Source organism: Ischnura elegans, chromosome 11 (genome assembly GCF_921293095.1).
Source record: "Ischnura elegans chromosome 11, ioIscEleg1.1, whole genome shotgun sequence".
Taxonomy (NCBI): domain Eukaryota; kingdom Metazoa; phylum Arthropoda; class Insecta; order Odonata; family Coenagrionidae; genus Ischnura; species Ischnura elegans.
The window spans coordinates 63,919,140-63,937,427 of NC_060256.1; the positions used below are offsets into that span (position 1 = coordinate 63,919,140).

At 38.0% G+C, this 18,288-nt stretch overlaps 2 protein-coding genes across 2 annotated transcripts in view; both read right to left on the reverse strand.

Moving 5' to 3' along the window:
* The window catches only part of LOC124167643, a 30,169-nt gene extending 20,659 nt beyond the window's left edge, over positions 1-9,510 (reverse strand). Inside the window, exons 1-3 of the mRNA XM_046545623.1 lie at positions 9,427-9,510; positions 9,140-9,320; positions 8,507-8,840 (exon numbers count right to left, since the gene is read on the reverse strand). Of these exons, the coding sequence (XP_046401579.1) occupies positions 8,507-8,840; positions 9,140-9,320; positions 9,427-9,435 (524 nt within the window). The 5' untranslated portion in view covers positions 9,436-9,510. The remainder of the gene's footprint in view (positions 1-8,506; positions 8,841-9,139; positions 9,321-9,426) is intronic.
* A 103-nt stretch (positions 9,511-9,613) lies between these two features.
* LOC124167644 lies at positions 9,614-10,667 on the reverse strand. Its single transcript, XM_046545624.1, has 3 exons — positions 9,988-10,667; positions 9,708-9,907; positions 9,614-9,625 (listed from the first exon to the last, which is right to left on the reverse strand). Exons 1-3 carry the CDS (start codon positions 10,523-10,525, stop codon positions 9,614-9,616), a joined length of 750 nt encoding a protein of 249 aa, XP_046401580.1. The 5' UTR covers positions 10,526-10,667.
* Between the last annotated feature and the right edge of the window lie 7,621 nt (positions 10,668-18,288).

Below are 18,288 nucleotides of genomic sequence, written 5' to 3' on the forward strand. Positions count from 1 at the left end.
GAAAAGTGTTTGAAACTCAATACTGCGCCCAAGCTTTTATTGATGTATTTCTTCTGTTTTCTATTGCGCCGCCCGGAAGTTCTCCAGTTGAGAAAAAACGAACGAAGCTGAATGATCACTGATTCCCGGATAGGCTTCGAAGTTTTTGACACTACCGTCAGGACTTTTTATAAATAGAGATTTTAACTCCTCTTATGGGTTGTTGAATGAACCGTTATTAGTGAAATGACTGTCTCAGTACAAAAAAACTGAATCGATTGCAAACTGAAGCAGCTCCAATTTTCATTAAAATGACCGAAAAATGTAATAGACATCGGCAGGAAAATACTATTGAATAGAATCATTGGCCCTATCTGTGTATTCCATCAGAAAGAATCATGAGCCAGTTTAAAACGTTAAAGGATAACTCTTCAGTTTAATTTAGATACAGAAGTAGAAAAAATTACAAGTTATCATTTTAAAATTGTTCCACTATTTTACTCATTAAAGAGTATTATCTACTTTGCTTTGACGTATTTCTTGCTTTAAACATTTTTATTTAACCCGTTGTACAGTTGGCATACCCAAGGGAAGTGAAATACCCTCGGCCTCTTCAGCTGAGTTTCTTCGCTAAAACTTTCGCGGGTACTCGTAATGTTAAATAAACCTGACTTTTGGGCTATGTTACCGCGTAAATTTTGGACAAGTGATCAAGTTCTACTCCAAGTAATTTTTTTAATTCTTGATTTCGGATGCGAGTTTTTCCGAATGGAATAATCCTGGCTCTTCGCCTGCCTTTGGAGGCCTGGAGAATAGGGTAGTTTCCTTCATCAAAGGAAACGAAATGCAATGATTGCGATTCCTTACCCATCATTAGTGTATTCATAATATACAAACTATTTAGACAAAAGGCAACGTCAATTTTAACCTCATTTGAAAAAGATCAGATTGGCGCCCATGCGATTCCAGTCCTCGTGACGTCACAGGGATCTATTTTCTATACGAGTAGATAGAAGTTTTACTGTCTGAGATTACTAATGCATGCATGAGGCACAGAGCTCAGGGAAACATCTATTAATAATCACACATTAAAAATACCTAAGTTCGGAAAGTTTCCTTCGTTTGATAGGGGAATAATAATCCTTATTTAAGCCAAGCGCTACCAGCTAGCAGGGTATTCTTGCGAAAACGCTTCGTTTTGCGATACAGAAATTGAAAGTAGGCTTCTGTTTGAAAAGAAAGTTGCAAGTGCCACTGCCCTTGTAAGAGTTAAATGGCAATAGGGTAGTTTCCTTCATCAAAGAAAACGAAAAGCATTGGTTGCGATTCGTTACCAACCATTAGTGCATTCATAATATACAAACTATTTGGTTTCAGAAATTCTATTTTAGACGAATGGCAACGGTCAATTTTAACCGCATTTGAAAAAGGCCAGATTGGCGCCTATGCGATACCACTCCACATTTCGTCACAGGGACCTAGTTTCTATACGAGTAGATTGGAGTTTTACATCGTGTTGCATGTAGCACAGAGCTCAGGGAAACATCTCTTAATAATCACCTATTAAAACTGCCTATGGTCGAAAAGTTTCCTTCATTTGATAAGGTATTGATTATCCTTATTCAAGCCAACCGCTACCTGCTAGCAAGGTACACTGCTACCCGCTAGCAGCGCAGCGGCGCACAAATTCTCGCCCTAAGGTCACCTCATAAGGTGACAGCGGGAACCAGAATCATGTCGCACGGGTTTTTCCCAGCATTCAACTTAGCCGTCGCTTTTCGCGCGCTTGGAAATTTTCAACTTTTCATTTAATCGCGAAAAATAAATATCGTCATTTAAAAATCTAAAGGCGTGAAATGCGTACTCCAGGACTAATAATCTTTCGATTTAGGCAATTAAAAAAAATAGGAAACTAACCTATTGTAAAGTGAAACACTCATGATCCCCTTAGAAAGCGAATTTTCTTTGAATATTTATCCTGATTGGCAGCCTCGATGATTTGAAAGTAAGCTGATGAAATGGAGGACCAATTCAGTAAATGCATCTATGTGGCCACTTGGAGAATGGAGGACCAATTCAGTAAATGCATCTATGACCCAAAAGTTTTTTGGCCTCATCAACAGCAGATCGCCTACCGTTTCGGTCTTGCATCAACTTCGGAGCTACGTTGAACTGTTGCATATCTTTCAGTTCTTGATCTCCCCGCCGCGGCGGCGCGCCGTCCTCGGAGTTTTTCTGCTACCACCCTCAGCGTAGAACCCAGCTCTCTCATGGTCACGCGGCCCGCACACCTTAACCTTAAGGTTATATTTGGGAAATGATGTCGGGGTCATGGTAGAAATCTCTCAATTGTCTGATGGTCCGTACCCTCAAAGTGTCTTGATCGCACACGGGGACAGGTATATAGCGTAAAATTTTGTTTTCGAAACTTTTTTTCTGTTTTTTGTGTCCAGATCACAGATCCATACAACAAAGTAGGTAGAATCATACTTTGATTGGGCCTGAATATTGTGATTTTTCTAAGGATTTTACTCTTAAACAGTTTTGCTACTGCCCGATACATTTATTTGCGTAGTCCCCAAGAACGGGACAGTTTTACGCAACAGACTTGGAATAAAAAATATTTTTTAAGGTTAAAAACATGAATGGGCCTTCAACTTAATGCATAAAATGTTTACCTCATCAACTGCTTTATAATACCTCAATGTTTAAAATTTCCTGAGTTAAAAGATAAGAGAATTCATTGAAAAAAACCGCGACTACGTGCCCCCGTTCAGCCTATGTAAATTGAATGAAGATAATGTATTTTTAAAAAGCGATTGTAACACTTATTTTGTAATGTTATAGATTTTACAGTTTTATTAAAATAAGTCAAAAATAATTAAATCAGTTCAGCCACTATTGATTTATAAATGGTGTAACTAAACTACTAATTGATTGTTCGGCGGTACGAAGCTCACCGTCTAAGCTAGTATCATATATAGGTATATTATCTCTTTAGTATAGACAATACCTCAATGTTTGTTGCCCTAAAATATAAAGATTGTTCTATTGGTGTATCTTTAACGATAACATATATCCATTAGATACTATTAAGCTCTGATTCTTGGAATATATTATCTATTATTATACCTTTCGGATACACATGCATGCCTCTCCTACGGACAGAAAATTGATTTTAACCAGGCCGTACATCCAAAAAAATGAACATCGTACCGGACGTCCTGTGGTAGTGTCTTCCCCGACATGATTGGCAAAATCCACGATATGGTTTTAAGTGGCAGACGAATGAAAGCGCGTAATAAAGGTCAAACCACATGCATATTGCAATAAGAAATCGATTTAATTATGCAAGAAAATTTAGGTGCGAAAAAATCTTGGCAAGATCGCTATTGCGTTTTTCGTCTTTACCCTCTGGAGACAAAATATCACGTAAAGCGATGGAATTTTGAGGATGAACGGCCTCAAAAGCAGTCGATGATGGTGAAATGCACCGGTATGGTATGGTATTTTAAAGAGGCGACCGACAGCTTAGGTCATTTGCGCCTTAAGGGAAGGGTAGGTAAGGAAGGTTGGAGAGAAACCCGACGTCGGCATTAGCCTGCTATTAACGAAAGGCGCCAAGGGGATCACGACTTAACGTCCCATCCGACGGACGGAGTGTTGCGCTTGAAATGTCCTCCACACAACATTCAAGCAGGGATCGGGCAGTCTCTGAAAATCTCTGCCTCCGCCGGGATTTAAACCCGAGCCCAAGGGGTGGGAAGCCAACACTCCAGCCACCACACCGACCCGATCCCCCGAAATGTGCCTGTCTGGTCATGGCAACTATATATTGGGATGTATGCGAAATAATTAAAATAAATACTTGGACAAGGGTAAAATAATAACAGGAGAGTGTTATGCATCGTTATTGGACCGGTTGTTGATAGAAATCAAGAAAAGCGTCCTAATTTGAAACAAAAAATGTTTTTCATTCAACAAGAGAATGCACGGTTGCTCACCAGTTCAGTTGCAATAGGCAAAATAATGGAATTAAAGTTTCAAATATAGAAAACTTCACCATATTCATCATATTTGACTTCCAGAGACTTTCTTATAGCAAAACTTTAAGAAATGGCTTGATGAACAAAGGTTTTCGTCTAAGGAGGAGGTTATCACCCAAACTAAAGCTTATTTTGAGGATATCCCGAGATTCTTCTTTTTGGACGGCTAACAATACTTGGAGAAGTGCTAACAATCTTTTAGAGCTGAAAGGAGACTACAATGAAAAAAATTTAAAAAATGATCCAATATGATTTGTTTTTATATCTTTTTCTGAAGACTTATTGAGCGACCCTCGTATATCCTTGAGAAGATCCTGTCCCACTTTCTTCAAAAGCTTTATTGACAAGCAATCCTCTCCTACAGTTTTGTTATTTTGTAAGGATTTTAATGCTTCTTCCACCTCTTCTAAGGAAGATACTGTCACTTCTGGTTGTATTTGTTAAATGTTTTCTTTTTCTCTACTTCCTCCCTGTTTTCCACCTCATCTCCATGTAGGGGTATTTTACAATATTTTCCCCATTTATAAATTACATCCTTTCTGACACACATAACATCGCCATCTTAGCCCTTTACTCCATACGTATTTAAATTTCTTAATTAGTTTTAAAAATCTGACCCCTTGAAAAACTTAGTCATTGTTACCTTAAAGAGCAGGTACGTAAAGCAGAAGAAGACCTAACTAAAAACAATTCACTAAATACTCGTAGTAGAATAAGTACGTTCAGTGTTATTGTACTTGTCATTATTTATGCCTTTCCGCACCCCCGGTACTCATTTGGTGAAAGTTAAAAGTAGAAACTTACGAGAAACCTAAGACTAAGGAGTCAAAGGAGAAATTCCAAGTGAGGATAAGCTGCCTTTTTCCCTTATACTTGGGAAAAATTCCCAAAATGAGAGTATTTTTACTAGTGAATTGTATGAGAAAAAATGATCTTTAGCTTGAGGCAGAGATATTTCAAATCTTTTTGGGGCACATCGGTAGATTAATAGTTTTCCTCATGATTTTATTTTGTTTGAATGAAATAATATTCACGAATAAAACTCCCCTCTGAAAATCTCCTTTTATGCAACCCATATACCACATTTGATTACTACGATTTTTTTGTTATCCATGAATATCCAGTGAGCTCTAAATTTTATACTGAGCAATTAATGCCCATTAACTTCCCTTAAATGATGGATTCGACTCCCGATTGGGTAGACCATTCTTCTTTGAGTGCGTGATTTTTGATACTAATGTAATTCAATGCACGACTAGAAAATTTTACTAGTTCTGAATGCACTAACCAACGAGGGAGACCTTTGTGATTATTACGTGGGTCATTCAAGTTCTATGGTCTTAGGCATTTTTTTCCAACTAGCTACTCATCCGATAAGTATGAATCTGATGTTAAATATCCACGTAATCTCCCCGCAGACTGATAAATTTTCCAGAATGGCGGCGCAATGATCCCATGACCGCGGCGAAGGTTTCTTTGGAGTCTGCTTTGACCACTGGAAAATAGCCTAGACTTTTTGGTTTGTGGTCAATCGATGTTCTGCCTTCATTGAACTGTCGCACCAACGAACGGACACATCCATAACGACGCGACGTCACACAGCGGGCGGTAATCGAAAAAAGCTGACCAAAACCCAATTTTTTACCAATCTGTATTGGTCCCAAAATTGCATAGTATTATTCTAGAATGTCTAGATACCTAAACACGTTTACTTATTTTCATTTATTTATCTTCTGTATATGCACATTAACCAACAAAAAGGGACAAAAAATCGCGAATGTCCTAATATACATTTTTTGCAAAATACCTCAATACCCAAATAATGTTTGTTGCCCTGGTGTGGGTCCAAAACATAGAGATTGTTCTATTGGCGCATCTATAACGATAAAATATATGTTTTAGTTACTATTAAGGTCTTGGAAAATATGACTTTCCGATTGACCGTCACACATTTATAAACATTAACTGTTTTTCGCTTATATTTTAAATAAATCAGAGATAAAGTTACTTAGTTCAGCTTATATCCGCGTAAATATTTTCATCAACAGTTAGAGTGATGATTATTATATGTAACGGAACAATAAAATCCTGCGCAAACTTGCAACTTTCCGATATTGTCGTGGTGAAGCAAATTGATGCCGGGCGGTTCTCGCGCCTCTTGACCCAGAATACTCAAGGCAGGCACTCGGGAACTTTGAATGATATCCGTAGAAGTCCGTCTGAGAGATTGGATTTTCCCAAACTATTGAGTGCATTGCATCAATATTTGCGGTGCCTTTATGACATATACCCTCTTCTGACGATTTTACCCTCGAGTCCTTTCGCGGAAGTCACGTTCGGAAGACAATACACTTACGGTTCGCGCGCTCCCCAGGCCCTATGTCCTCGGTGGCTATGCCTTAACCCATGCCCTTACGGTAACCAGATTTTGTTCTTTTACTTTGAGCATGTGCAAATTTTTCCATTCTTCAAGTTGGGTTTTCCTATGATATGCCGTTTAAGTTATTGGCTCGCTCATTTCTCGCCGCCGCCATTTCTATTGGCTCGCCGCAAGCTCAACATCAGTCTCCCTTAAGTATTCCTCGTCGAAGTTTGTGCCGAAGGGCGGTGTAGTTGCCCAGTTATGAATACAATGAAAATGAATCACCAAGATTTACATATAATGGTCATGGCAAATAGAGGGAGATTCATGAAGCAGAGTAAATCATTTGTGTCAGAGGTTTTTGAACAAAAAAACTTTTTTTATGACGCGTCATCACATGCTTCCTTCAGCTGTCGATGAAATTCAATCGTGGTCACACCACGGAAATGCAGAAAAAGAATGATTGCACGATGTTCGTGTAAGGAAAACGTCGTAAATTCAAGTATCTAAAACGGTTCCCATTCTGGACGCTGCAGAAAGAGTTTTATCTGTCCTACAGTTGAAATATCTCTGTCACGTATTGACAAAGAGTGCGCGCTCATAGGGTAGTTTCCTTCATCAAAGAAAACGAAAGGCATTGATTGCGATTCGTTACCCACCATTAGTGTATTCATAATACACAAATTATTTGGTTTTTGAAATATCGGTTTAGACGAATGGCAAGGGTCAAATTTTATCCTCATTTGAAAAAGGCCAGATTGGCGCCCATGCGATTCCACTCCACGTGCCGTCACAGGGACCTAGTTTCTACACCAGAGGATAGGAGTTAAACATCGTGTGAGGTTACCAATGCATGCATGAGGCACAGAGCTCAGGGAAACATGTCTTAATAATCGCCTATTAAAACTGGCTAAGGTCGGAAAGTTTTCTTCGTTTGATAAGGTATAAATAAACCTTTTTTAAGCCAAGCGCTACCAGCCAGCAAGGTACTCGGCTACCCGCTAGCATCCTGCGTCCTATCAGCGCTCAGAGCCTCGATCAAGGTCACCTCACAAGGCGGGAGGGGGAACCAGAAATGCGTCGCACGGACTTTTTCCCATCATTCCTACTTACGCGTCGCGTTTTCGCGCGCTTGAAATTTTTCACTTTTCATTTAATAGCGAAAAATAGATATCGTCATTTAAAAATCTAAAAGCGTGAAATACGTACTCCAGGAGTAATAATCTTTCGATTTAGGCAATAAAAAATAATAGGAAACCACCCTATTTTAAAACAATACACATGTTTCTTTATTTTTCCAGTCCGGAGAAAAAAATCGGAGGCCTTAGGATTTTAATGCACCTAGCATTTTCCCAGCAAATACTTCTTGTTACTTCTCGCAATTTTTCACTACATTCAGGCGATTTTTCTTCTGCCCTGGGGCCGTATTCTGTATTTCATCGGTACCGCACCGATCGGTTTACCTTTCAAGCCCACCGACTGGACATCGTTCCATACCGACAACGGTTTCCTTACCGACGACGGCACTTTCAACGATTCTGTAAGGTCGTCGCACAGTGGGCTGAAATCGAAAAAAGCTGGCCAAAGATCATTGTAGTCTAAAGTGTTGCAAAATAAATGAAACTTTTTGTGAAATGGGTATTTTATGGACACAATGAAACTTATTTAGGATGATTTAGTCCAGAACATTGTTTAGGAGGGCAATAAAATTTAAAAATAGCTAGACGTTTTGCGGGAACCATAGTTCCCAGGGGCAAGCAAAATTTTGATACGGGAATATCAAGAGAAAAACAGATTTTCTTCCATTTTTAACTATATTTAAGCTATCAAATAGCTACTACTAAGGTAAGTGATGATTTAAAATTGCTTTTGAGTCTATTACACCTGAAATTTTGGTCATTGAAGCGTAATAATAAAAATGAATACCATTGACAAATATATTTATTGCAAATTTCTCAAAACAAAGGTACACCATATTAAATTCTAGTCTGAGTCAGAGGATGAAGACTCTTCATATTCTAAAATATTTTCGCTTTTAACCAGAAGATTTTTCACCCCCTCTGGAAGTTTTTTTACTTTACGGGGAACTCCCGCAGAACAAGAAATAAAAGGATCTGACGTAAGCAGAAGCCTATGGAAAAGTCCATAATTTGTGGCAATTCTAGAAACATTCCTGGTATATTTTTCGCGATATCTTCTTATATCTTTATGTCGGGCTTCCAACGCCTCTTCGGAAAGTAGTCCAATGGGAAGTGTGGCATTTTTCACAATTTCCGCTCCATGCAGTAAAACTTTATGAATAGTTGGCGGCATATGAAACCATGGATAGAGTTTTACATAGATTTTAGCGGTTTTAAGGCAATAAGCAGAGAAAGTCTTATCATTTACTCGAATTCCAGTCGAGACAGCTCTCAAAATTACCGAGAAGCGAGTAATTAGGTTTTCTGAAATTCCTGGAAGAGAATTGTAGATGGCACTCTATTATGATTGTCGATTACTAATAATTTACCAACTCACGCAATAATAACATCCTAACTGATTAACGATTAAGAAAACCTACCAAGTTGACAAAGTGAATTCCTTAAAGTAAAAATACTATTTCCACTTCCACAATATTTAATGGAATTTACAATCAATATCAACTTTTGACGATTTTCAATTTCAACATCCAATTGCTTAGATTAGAATATTTTAGGAATAAAATGCTTCGTGTATCTCTTATCATATCAATGAAGAAAATGTAACAATTTACCTGAGATTTCAGCCGATAGTGCTGGATTTGCGAAGTAGCGTCTCGCAGTATTCCCGTCATTGGTCGTACCAAAACCTGGCTTAGGCAAATCAACAATAAGACCCATTCTGGACCGGAATCCGTTTTGAACAATTTTTTTCCTCCTTTCCATTGCTATTTTAGATCCATCTGCTGACTTAATCTGTCAGTAAAGATTCAAGTTTTAGTAAAAATAATTATGCTGGGAGATTTTCATTTACTTTTCTCTGATAAGTAATGCAACACATGTATATACGTTTTGATCTCACCTTCCACATTTTTATGTCCAGGTGGTAAGATATGTGCAAAAGACATTCAAAAAATCTTATATAGCAGTGAAGAATTGGCAAACCAAAAGAAAATTTTGATTCGTCCACCTTCATTGTTTTTATTTTTTTTAAATTATTCATGTCTGAAATTCTTGCGCCGCAAAGATAGCACCTCATGCAAGACGTTTCAGTCAATGCACTGCAAACCTGTAGCAAAAAAGTTATGAATATCTACTCCATTATTTCCCGGGTGAAAATTGAATTTGATAGAGAAACCTTACCTTTCCATCAATCATTGTAAGTAGTAATTCAAATTTGACCACAACATTGCCCACACTAGCGAGCTGAAGGTTGTTTATTTGGTCGCGTACATAATTCTCTTCAGCTTTTGAGATCTCTTTCGTTTCCTGGACCCACTGAATCCGTATAGGCCTGCAAAATCTAGCCGAAGACGGGTGAGGGTTTGACCATATGTATTCTCCTGTTTCACAAAAGAAGAAAATATTAGATACGATCATGACTTTAGATATCACTAAAAACTTATGCTCAATTTTTGTTTACCTGATGCTGAGTCCAACAATTGCAGAGGCACTAGAGAGGTGGCAAACAAGCTGTCATCTTTCACATTTGATGTCTGCCATGTTTGCTTGTAGCGAGAGTGACCAGAGCTACCATCGAAACCCCATTTACATATAAGTTTGCATGTCGAAGCGGAGATTTCCTTGCCTGATTGCACGATGAAAGGAATAATTCTTGAAGCCGTATGATTAAGTAGAGATTGCAATTCTACTTCACATTTTTCCTCTTCTATGGTTATCCCTTCCGGATAAACCACCTTTTTTGCTTTTTTAACCCTTTCATAATTTGGGTATATATCGTGCCCATGAAATTTCGCTGTTTCCCGAATGAAGAGGTATTGACTCTTCGTCAATTGTGCCGTCACAATTTGAGAAACGGCTTCCTCTTCCGAGAGCTGTCTTTGAGGTACATCTTTAGCCCTCCATTTGGAAAGCATTCGCTTCCCTCTTGTTGGGGTAGTAGTTGTGACCTCTTTTACAATCTTAGCTGCTGCATTGTCTCCTGTGGCGCGTAATTCCATGGAAGTTGCTACACTTAATTCCTCCAGTGAAGTAGAACTTCACAGTTTTATCACTTTTCTACGTTTAGACCTCTCACTTGCACTGTCGAAATGCAGTGACGGTCTTCCACGAGGAGTGCTTTCAGTGGAGCCTAAAACAATGTATAAATAAATTACGAAATAATCACAATTCACAGACTAATACAACAAGGAATGAAATACTGGTGCAGTTGTATATGCGTGCAGTAAATATAATCACTTATCCGTAAACATTAGCACTCACCTGGAGGAGACGAACACGGGAGATAATTTAACACAGCGTCAGGAAGTGTTATTGGCTGTTGTAACCAAGTATGATTCAACTTAAGAAATCTACTATTCACTCTGGTGCACGCATCCCACTTTCGAAAGTACTGATGAAAAAACACTTGAAGGCCGCAAGTAAAGTTTTTAATTTCTCATCTCCTCCCAAAAAATATTTTTTGTGTAAAAACTCCAGTACAAACGATTTCTTCTGCTTAATGGTACTCGTTCTATTTTCCAAGATCACACTATGCAAATCTTGGCGTGTCACTAATGCTGTATCCATAACTTGGCAACTAAACAGAACGTCCTTCGGCACACACTTCAACAAGGAATACTGACGGGAGACTGAAGCTGAGCACCCGGCTGGAAATAAGCGTGCCAATCGCATAGACGGCATATTTTGGGAAAACCCAATTTGTAGAATGGAAACACTTGCACGTGTTCATAGTAAAAGAACAAATCTGGCTGCATAGGGGTAGCCGCCGAGGACAAAAGGCTTGGGGAGCGCGCGAACCGTTAGGTTTATTGCCATCCGCACGTGGCTCCCGCGGAAAGACCCAGGGGTATAATGGTCAGAAGAAGGCAAAAATCATAAATACACCGCAAATAACAATTAGTTGAGTACAATGCACTCACAATTAAGGGAAAATCCAGTCTCTCAAACGGACTACTACGCATGTCATCCTATGTTCTCGAGTGCCTACGCCGTGTATTGCGGGCCATGGGGTGCGACAACCGCCCTACATAATTTTGTTTTATCACGAAAAAATCGGAGGGGAGCAAGTTAGAGCAATATTTTTCTTTTCCGTCTAATAATATAGACTTCAGTCTAACTCCTGGTGTAAATATCTTAGCGGCGGCAAGCGGCAGTAACTACTTTTATCCTAGCATTAGGTAAAAAATTGACGAAAAATAGTGGTATTTTTAAAAATTCATAAAGTTAATAAAAAGCAATTGACTAAAACAAAAGTTCGCTCATAATTAACTAAAAGAGTGGTACTATCCATAAATATCCTCAAAATTTTCGAATTATTAACTGTATTAATTGCATGGGGAACAAACGTTGAACTTTTTCGTAAAAATCGCGCACTCACGATTTCACCGATTTTTATTGATTTTTGGCGAGCTATAAAAATTACACAAAAAATTTTGACGGATAACTAACTTCAGTTTTACATGCCCTGGACATTCTAAAATGATAATATTCTATTCCTGGTTCGATATAAAAAAGTCAATATTTTGATTTTTGGCCAGCTTTTTTCGATTTTAGCCCACTGTGCGTCGGTTTCAAACCAGTCTGTACGGTTCCCCCTCCTTCCCAAAAAGGAAAAACCGAATATATCCGTAGTTAGAAGTCATCTGACGTCTCACCACCTATGAAAGAAGGGTAAAAACAAGTGAAGACTCATTGGTACGCAGTTTTTTGTCGTCGTTTTAAATCTTTTTATTAGCGGAAATTACGACTTATTGTTCGATTAAGATAATCGATACCTATTGGATAACTTGTTAAGAAGGAACCATCATTTCAAACATGCCCGAAAACCTCCCCTTTATATATATACAACTTCATTCATTCACACGGCGCCTTAAGCGCAAACATACATATAAATTCAAAGGTAAGGAAAGAAAGGGATAGGAACAAATTGTTCCTATCCCTTTCTTTCCTTACCTTTGAATTTATATGTATATATGAATTGGATTTTTCGGAGTCATTTTTCTGTGAATTCATGAAACGAATATTCACTTCACCTCGAAACGTGCTGTACACCGAAATATGTAATTTATCAGTGCTGGTTGTTAAAGTAATTCCTATAAGCGCCTAAATTTTATTAAACATGCGAATAATCATGACCGTAATATAATACTTCCCTTGAAATTGTAGGCGCATCGCTTCAAAAGCGAAAGTGATAGAATTTATTGAGACTTACGATAGTTTATCTGTTCTTCAGAATGTACTTCAAATTGTTTTACGTCTTTACGAAAATTATACATCGTTTTCAACTTGTAGAAAATACTTGTTTAAATAGAAGTTCATTATCTAGAGCATTATGTATTTCATCATCAATTTCATTGATATTAAAAGTCCAGAACAGGGGTCTCCAATCTACTAAGCCACGAGGGCCACATTCCAAGTTCCGAATCGCCCCGCGGGCCGGATAGCAAAACCGATGACTGAAGTATTCGATACCAAAGTCTACTGAAGAATTCGGTGGCGTATTTCTTATTTACGAACAGTTGAAGGCGATTTTGACGCAGAGTCCTCTATATTGCCATATAATAACTACGAAGTTGAGTCGTCGCAGTCTGCCATCTTCAGTCAAATCATTAATGGCGGTCTGTGTTGTAGCATAGGCGTAACGTCGAGTTGGTGCAGTTTTTTCCATTTTTGTAATTGATAAATAAGAGAGATGGGCGGTTCTTCTGCACCAAACTGTTCCATTAGTTGTAGGGATGTGTTCCGCGCTTTTGTTTTTCCTTGTAATCCTCAGGTAAGGGCTAAATGGCTACAAATGTGGGGGATGGATGAGTGGCAACCATAGCCGTCTTCCACTATTTGTGAGGTGAGTTAGAAGTTGATGTAATTCAATGTATTGGGTAAGTATTCATATGAAGATCAAGTTCTTACTTAGTTTCGGCTTAATTTGATGAAAGGCTGTGATTTACTTCAAAGATTAATACCTTTGCCTAAGAATTGTCTTCAATTTTATCATGTGCTAAAAACTAATACAGTGGAACTTGGTTATAACGTCATCAAAGGGACCAGAAGATTTTTAACGTTATATCTGAGTGGCGTTATAAAAAAAGCAGCCTACTCTCGTCTATCTACTCGTACATTTGAATATGTGTCTAATAAAAAAATTAAATAAAAAATTATGTTCACAATTAAATATTTTATAGCCTAATAAAAATCTTACTTTACTGCCAAAAAAAATCTGTGATCTTCTCTTGAACGGTCCTTTCAGAAATATAAATTCTCTCCGTTGTGCAACAAACGTCTTGAAGCGCGCTGAATGTTGAAGCAGTGAAGTACTTTTGCAACCTAAGAATCGCAAAATTTTTGACGCTATACCCGAGCGTCGCAATATTTGTCGACGATATAAACGGGTTTTCGTACAACATAAAATGTTCAATTTTGGCTGGTCTGTATAAAATGTGACGTTAAACCCGAGCTGACGTTACAGCCGATGCCGTTATAACCAAGTTCCACTGTATATTCATGAACCTGGATTAAATTAATAAGGGATTAAGCAGATTAAATCATGGCAAAGATAGAAGATAACATTATCAAAATTAAATGAATCTGAAGTTGATAATGATAAAATTGAAGAACAATGCGTACAAATCATCTGCTTCGCCAAAAAATGCACGTCGACTATTCGGCATCCTTCAACAGATTAACTCGTTGGAATCACTTCGATGGAATGGGGAACTTGCATGAATTATTTTTATTTCATAGGCGGACAGAAAATTATTTTCTAAATACAACAAAGAAAACCGCATGTAAATCTGAGTTTTCCTTCGCGAGATATTTAATGATAAATATAACGAATTTTAAAGCGCGGGAAAAACTCCCTCACCCCCCAAGCCACTGCCGACGAAGCCTCGATGACGTCAAAGGTGCCTAAACATCACGCGAAGCTATTGTTGTAATTTGTTTGTAATAGTTGCCAGCAGAAAATAAAGCATTCGAAGAGGAGACGGCCGTTATTGTTGAATTATATTCGTCAGAATTAATTCTAAGGAAAGTGTTATTGGTTCATTCCGTAATTTGTTGTATATTATGAGATTTTAAACCCGATTTAAGTTATGCGATATACTATATAGTTCGTAGTGAATTAGCTATTAGCTCGTATTGTATTGTTACGGACAGATTGAATAATCTATATAAATATTTGGTAGAATTAAGTAAAATGTGCGAAACTTCCATAATAGAAACCCGAAAGTCACTATGATTTTAATGTTTTGGTGAGAGTGCTTAGTCCCAGTTTGTAAAAGATCACTTATGTTCATTCTTAGACGAAAGTTCTTCCCACATCAATAAAAAATATCAGGCTAACGGCTAGTCAGATATAGCTATAGAAAATAAAGTTAGAAACGTCGGGTGATACTACATATCGCAAAAAGTACCACGTTCTTTCTCTTATTTCATAAGTTAAATTTCAATAATCGTCACATTTCTGCAAGTTATTCGTCCGCATTTGAAGAAGAGGTATAAGAGTTTTAATTTACGGTAGAGCATCAGATTGGATCATGTCCTTTGTCAAAATCAGAAAACAATAATTGCGAAGAATATAATGCAGCGAAAAGTGTATCTCCATCCCAAATCACAAGTGTGTCTCAATTGAGGCTCAAGTCTCAAGATTAGGTCCTCGATTTTCTTCACCTACATCAATGATTTGTCAACATATCCGAATCAAGGGCAAGTAGTAGTATATGTTGTTGATATCAACCTAATTATCACTAGTACTCGCTTTTATTCGTATTAAATAGAGCAGTAGGAGAATGCAAGCCACACTATCGATGAAATGATTAGTTGGACGAACACATTTAAATTACCTTCTACGTAGCAAGGAACAATGATTGTAGACGCTGGAATGCAATTTTTAATTCATAAGCAGCTCATAATATGCACATACGTTGAAAATCATTGCAATTAACACAAGAACTTTTCCCTGCACATTCTCTATTTCCTTCCAACAGGTTATTCGCTCTCGTATATTCATTTTTCACTTGCACTTACTTTACCACTCATCAGATGTCGCCAGGGTCTAACCATGGTAAGTATGAACGCGCGTTGGTTCTGACGTCATCTTACGCTGGTTAAGAATGATGGTAATGTGAACGGGCATTGGATAATTTGAGGAAACGAAATGTGGCCGGAAGTGAATCCGTCAATGAGGAACTTCCATGGGTCGTAGATTGCTCTAAAAAATATTTTGAATAAGTCAAATGGATACATTAGCTCGCAAAAATACCTTCAGTTTCTCCATTCAACATCAAAAGAAATAAAAAAAATTGCATTTAAAATCGAGAAAAATTTCTCTGAGCCGACCACTGTATTCATAAGACTCGCGACGACACCCGAGCATTTGCCGAGGCCAGGCGTGACGTCATAGGTGCCTAAACAACCGTAGGGAGTAGGGAAATACGCTGAGTGCATGGTGTAAAATTTGTTTTGAGGGAGTATTTAGCCGCTCATTGTCACTTTATTTTGTTCTGATATTCTTGGGCAAGTTTTCCTATTGCTATTGTGCCTAGATTATTACTTGGGGTATTAATAATGCGGCATCGGGATGATGAAGTACAAGCGTTTCACTTCGTGTGTTTTGGTTATCAGAAAAATGGATGATAACGTTGCCACTCGTTCGAATAGTACACCTGAAATTCATCTACGTCTACATAATACCCCGTAAGCCGCCTAAAAGGCGTGTGGCATGGGGTGTTAGGACACCAGCCTTTAGCCTTTTTTTAGGACACCAAAAATTGATGCCACGACCCTCATGGAATTTGTTAAGACAAATTATTGCTATACGTTGGCGGCAAATCGAGTGGTAAAAGAAACTTGTAATACTGGAGGATAACGATCGTAAGCTGTGCTGTTGAATTTGGCAACGCCGGATTAACGGAGAAGGTAGTCGTATCCGTCCTACGGTACGAATTCACAGCAAAACAGTCTGCACACAATCCACATGTGAGATCGCGAATCGGTTCCGCTGCCAACACACACACAAGCTACAACCTATTTCAATAATATAGGTAAATCCATAAACAATATACTAGCATATACCATAAAAATATGGTGGGAAATAGGCAAATACTGTTATCAAAAACTGGATGTCACTATCACATTCTAATATTCATCACGTACAACTTACAATAACAGAACTCGTTATGATGAATACAACTATTTATTCACTGATTTAAACCCTTAAATTAGCCCACACAAGTGACACAGGTGACATTTCTCACTACTATTCGTTGAAATAATGGAATAACAAACTTCACTCACAGTTTTTATTTCAATAGCGTGATCGTGAAATGTCATATCTACGGTGAACAACGGAGATTAGCACGCCACTGACAATTTTTACACTACTGTTAGACATTTATCGATAGCGTAATAGCACTTTTTACAATTCAATCACGATGGAACACTGATAACTCTTGGCCGATATTTTTCAACCTTGTCAAACTTTGTGCATTACAACCACTGGCACTGTGATTATTAGCAGTAGCTTAACGGGAGATGTCACGTTGAAAATAACACTATTTTGGCACAAATATGTTCCTAGATGTCTCCAATCAGCGAGCAAAAGTTGCATTGACTGGAATTCACCCCATAATACAAGCACAGACAGTCCTAAACGACGAATTCTCCGGTACCTACGAATAAACGGATGAAGTTATTGTATATAAAAGCTAAGGGGACATTAGTTAACATCAAAATCGTTCTAATCACATACTTAAATGAATGATATGCCGTCGATAACATCAACTTACAATTAACCTATCCCCCTTCCAATAGCCGTGGCTCAGACTCCTACAACGATGTTATTTAGGTATTATCAAATTTTTGGTTTTACTGCTCCAGTTTTATATTTTATGCCCTTACTCAGATATTAATATTATAAATAATGCAAAATACGAGGGCTTCCAAGCCTCTATCGTCGGATATTTATCTTTAAATATAAAATAATCAACACGTCTAACAAACGAAGCTCTCACAACTGTAGGTTGCTGCTTCGCCTTCTTCTTTTTCTAACCAGCTTTTAACCAACTTGCGTTCACACACGCATGAACCACCGCCAACCATGGTCGGAAAACGGTGGTCAGAATCCCAACCACGGTTAACGGGAACTTGCGTTCACACCTCGTTTTGTAACCATGGTCGGGGCTAACCGGCGTAAAAAGAACGTAATGTGAACGGGGCAAGTAATGCTGTGCCTACGGAATCGAAGGAAACAATATTACAACATCACAATATAGTTTGTATGTGATGGAGATTGTTGTTGCTGGAAAGAATTAATGAAGCTATCCTTGAGATCGTATTTTCTTTTTTATATAGTGGTTCCGTATATAGCTATCTATTCATGATTTGGTAATATAGTTGTCATTAAGTAAGTTCCGTCTGAATGTTATCAATGGAAGGTTATGCCATTGGCACCATAGCAGACGAAAATCACATACCATGGAACGTGAACGTAGTATTCAAAAGCAAATGTAAATGATATATTAGAGGAACAAGTAAGGAAACTGCTATAAAAATATGAGGCTGGGTGTAATTAAAACTAGTGTAATGACGAGGAAGTAAAGAAATTGTGTTTGGTGAAATACATGTAAGTTGCGCATTCCAAGTGAGAGAAAATGATAATATTGCGGCAAACCTCATACTTGTTAACAAACTTCTTTTATCGCCAAGGAAACCAATGGCTGACGGTTAATTGAAAAATATTCCCTATTACAAATGAAAGACACTG

What these genes read in the sequence shown, in the direction of transcription:
- LOC124167644 (XM_046545624.1), bottom strand. Translation starts at nt 10,525, where the DNA reads ATGGAATTACGCGCCACAGGAGACAATGCAGCAGCTAAGATTGTAAAA. An exon ending in ATTGTTGGACTCAGCATCAG is followed by an intron (nt 9,908 to 9,987) that starts GTAAACAAAAAT and finishes TTTGTGAAACAG; the next exon opens with GAGAATACATATGGTCAAAC.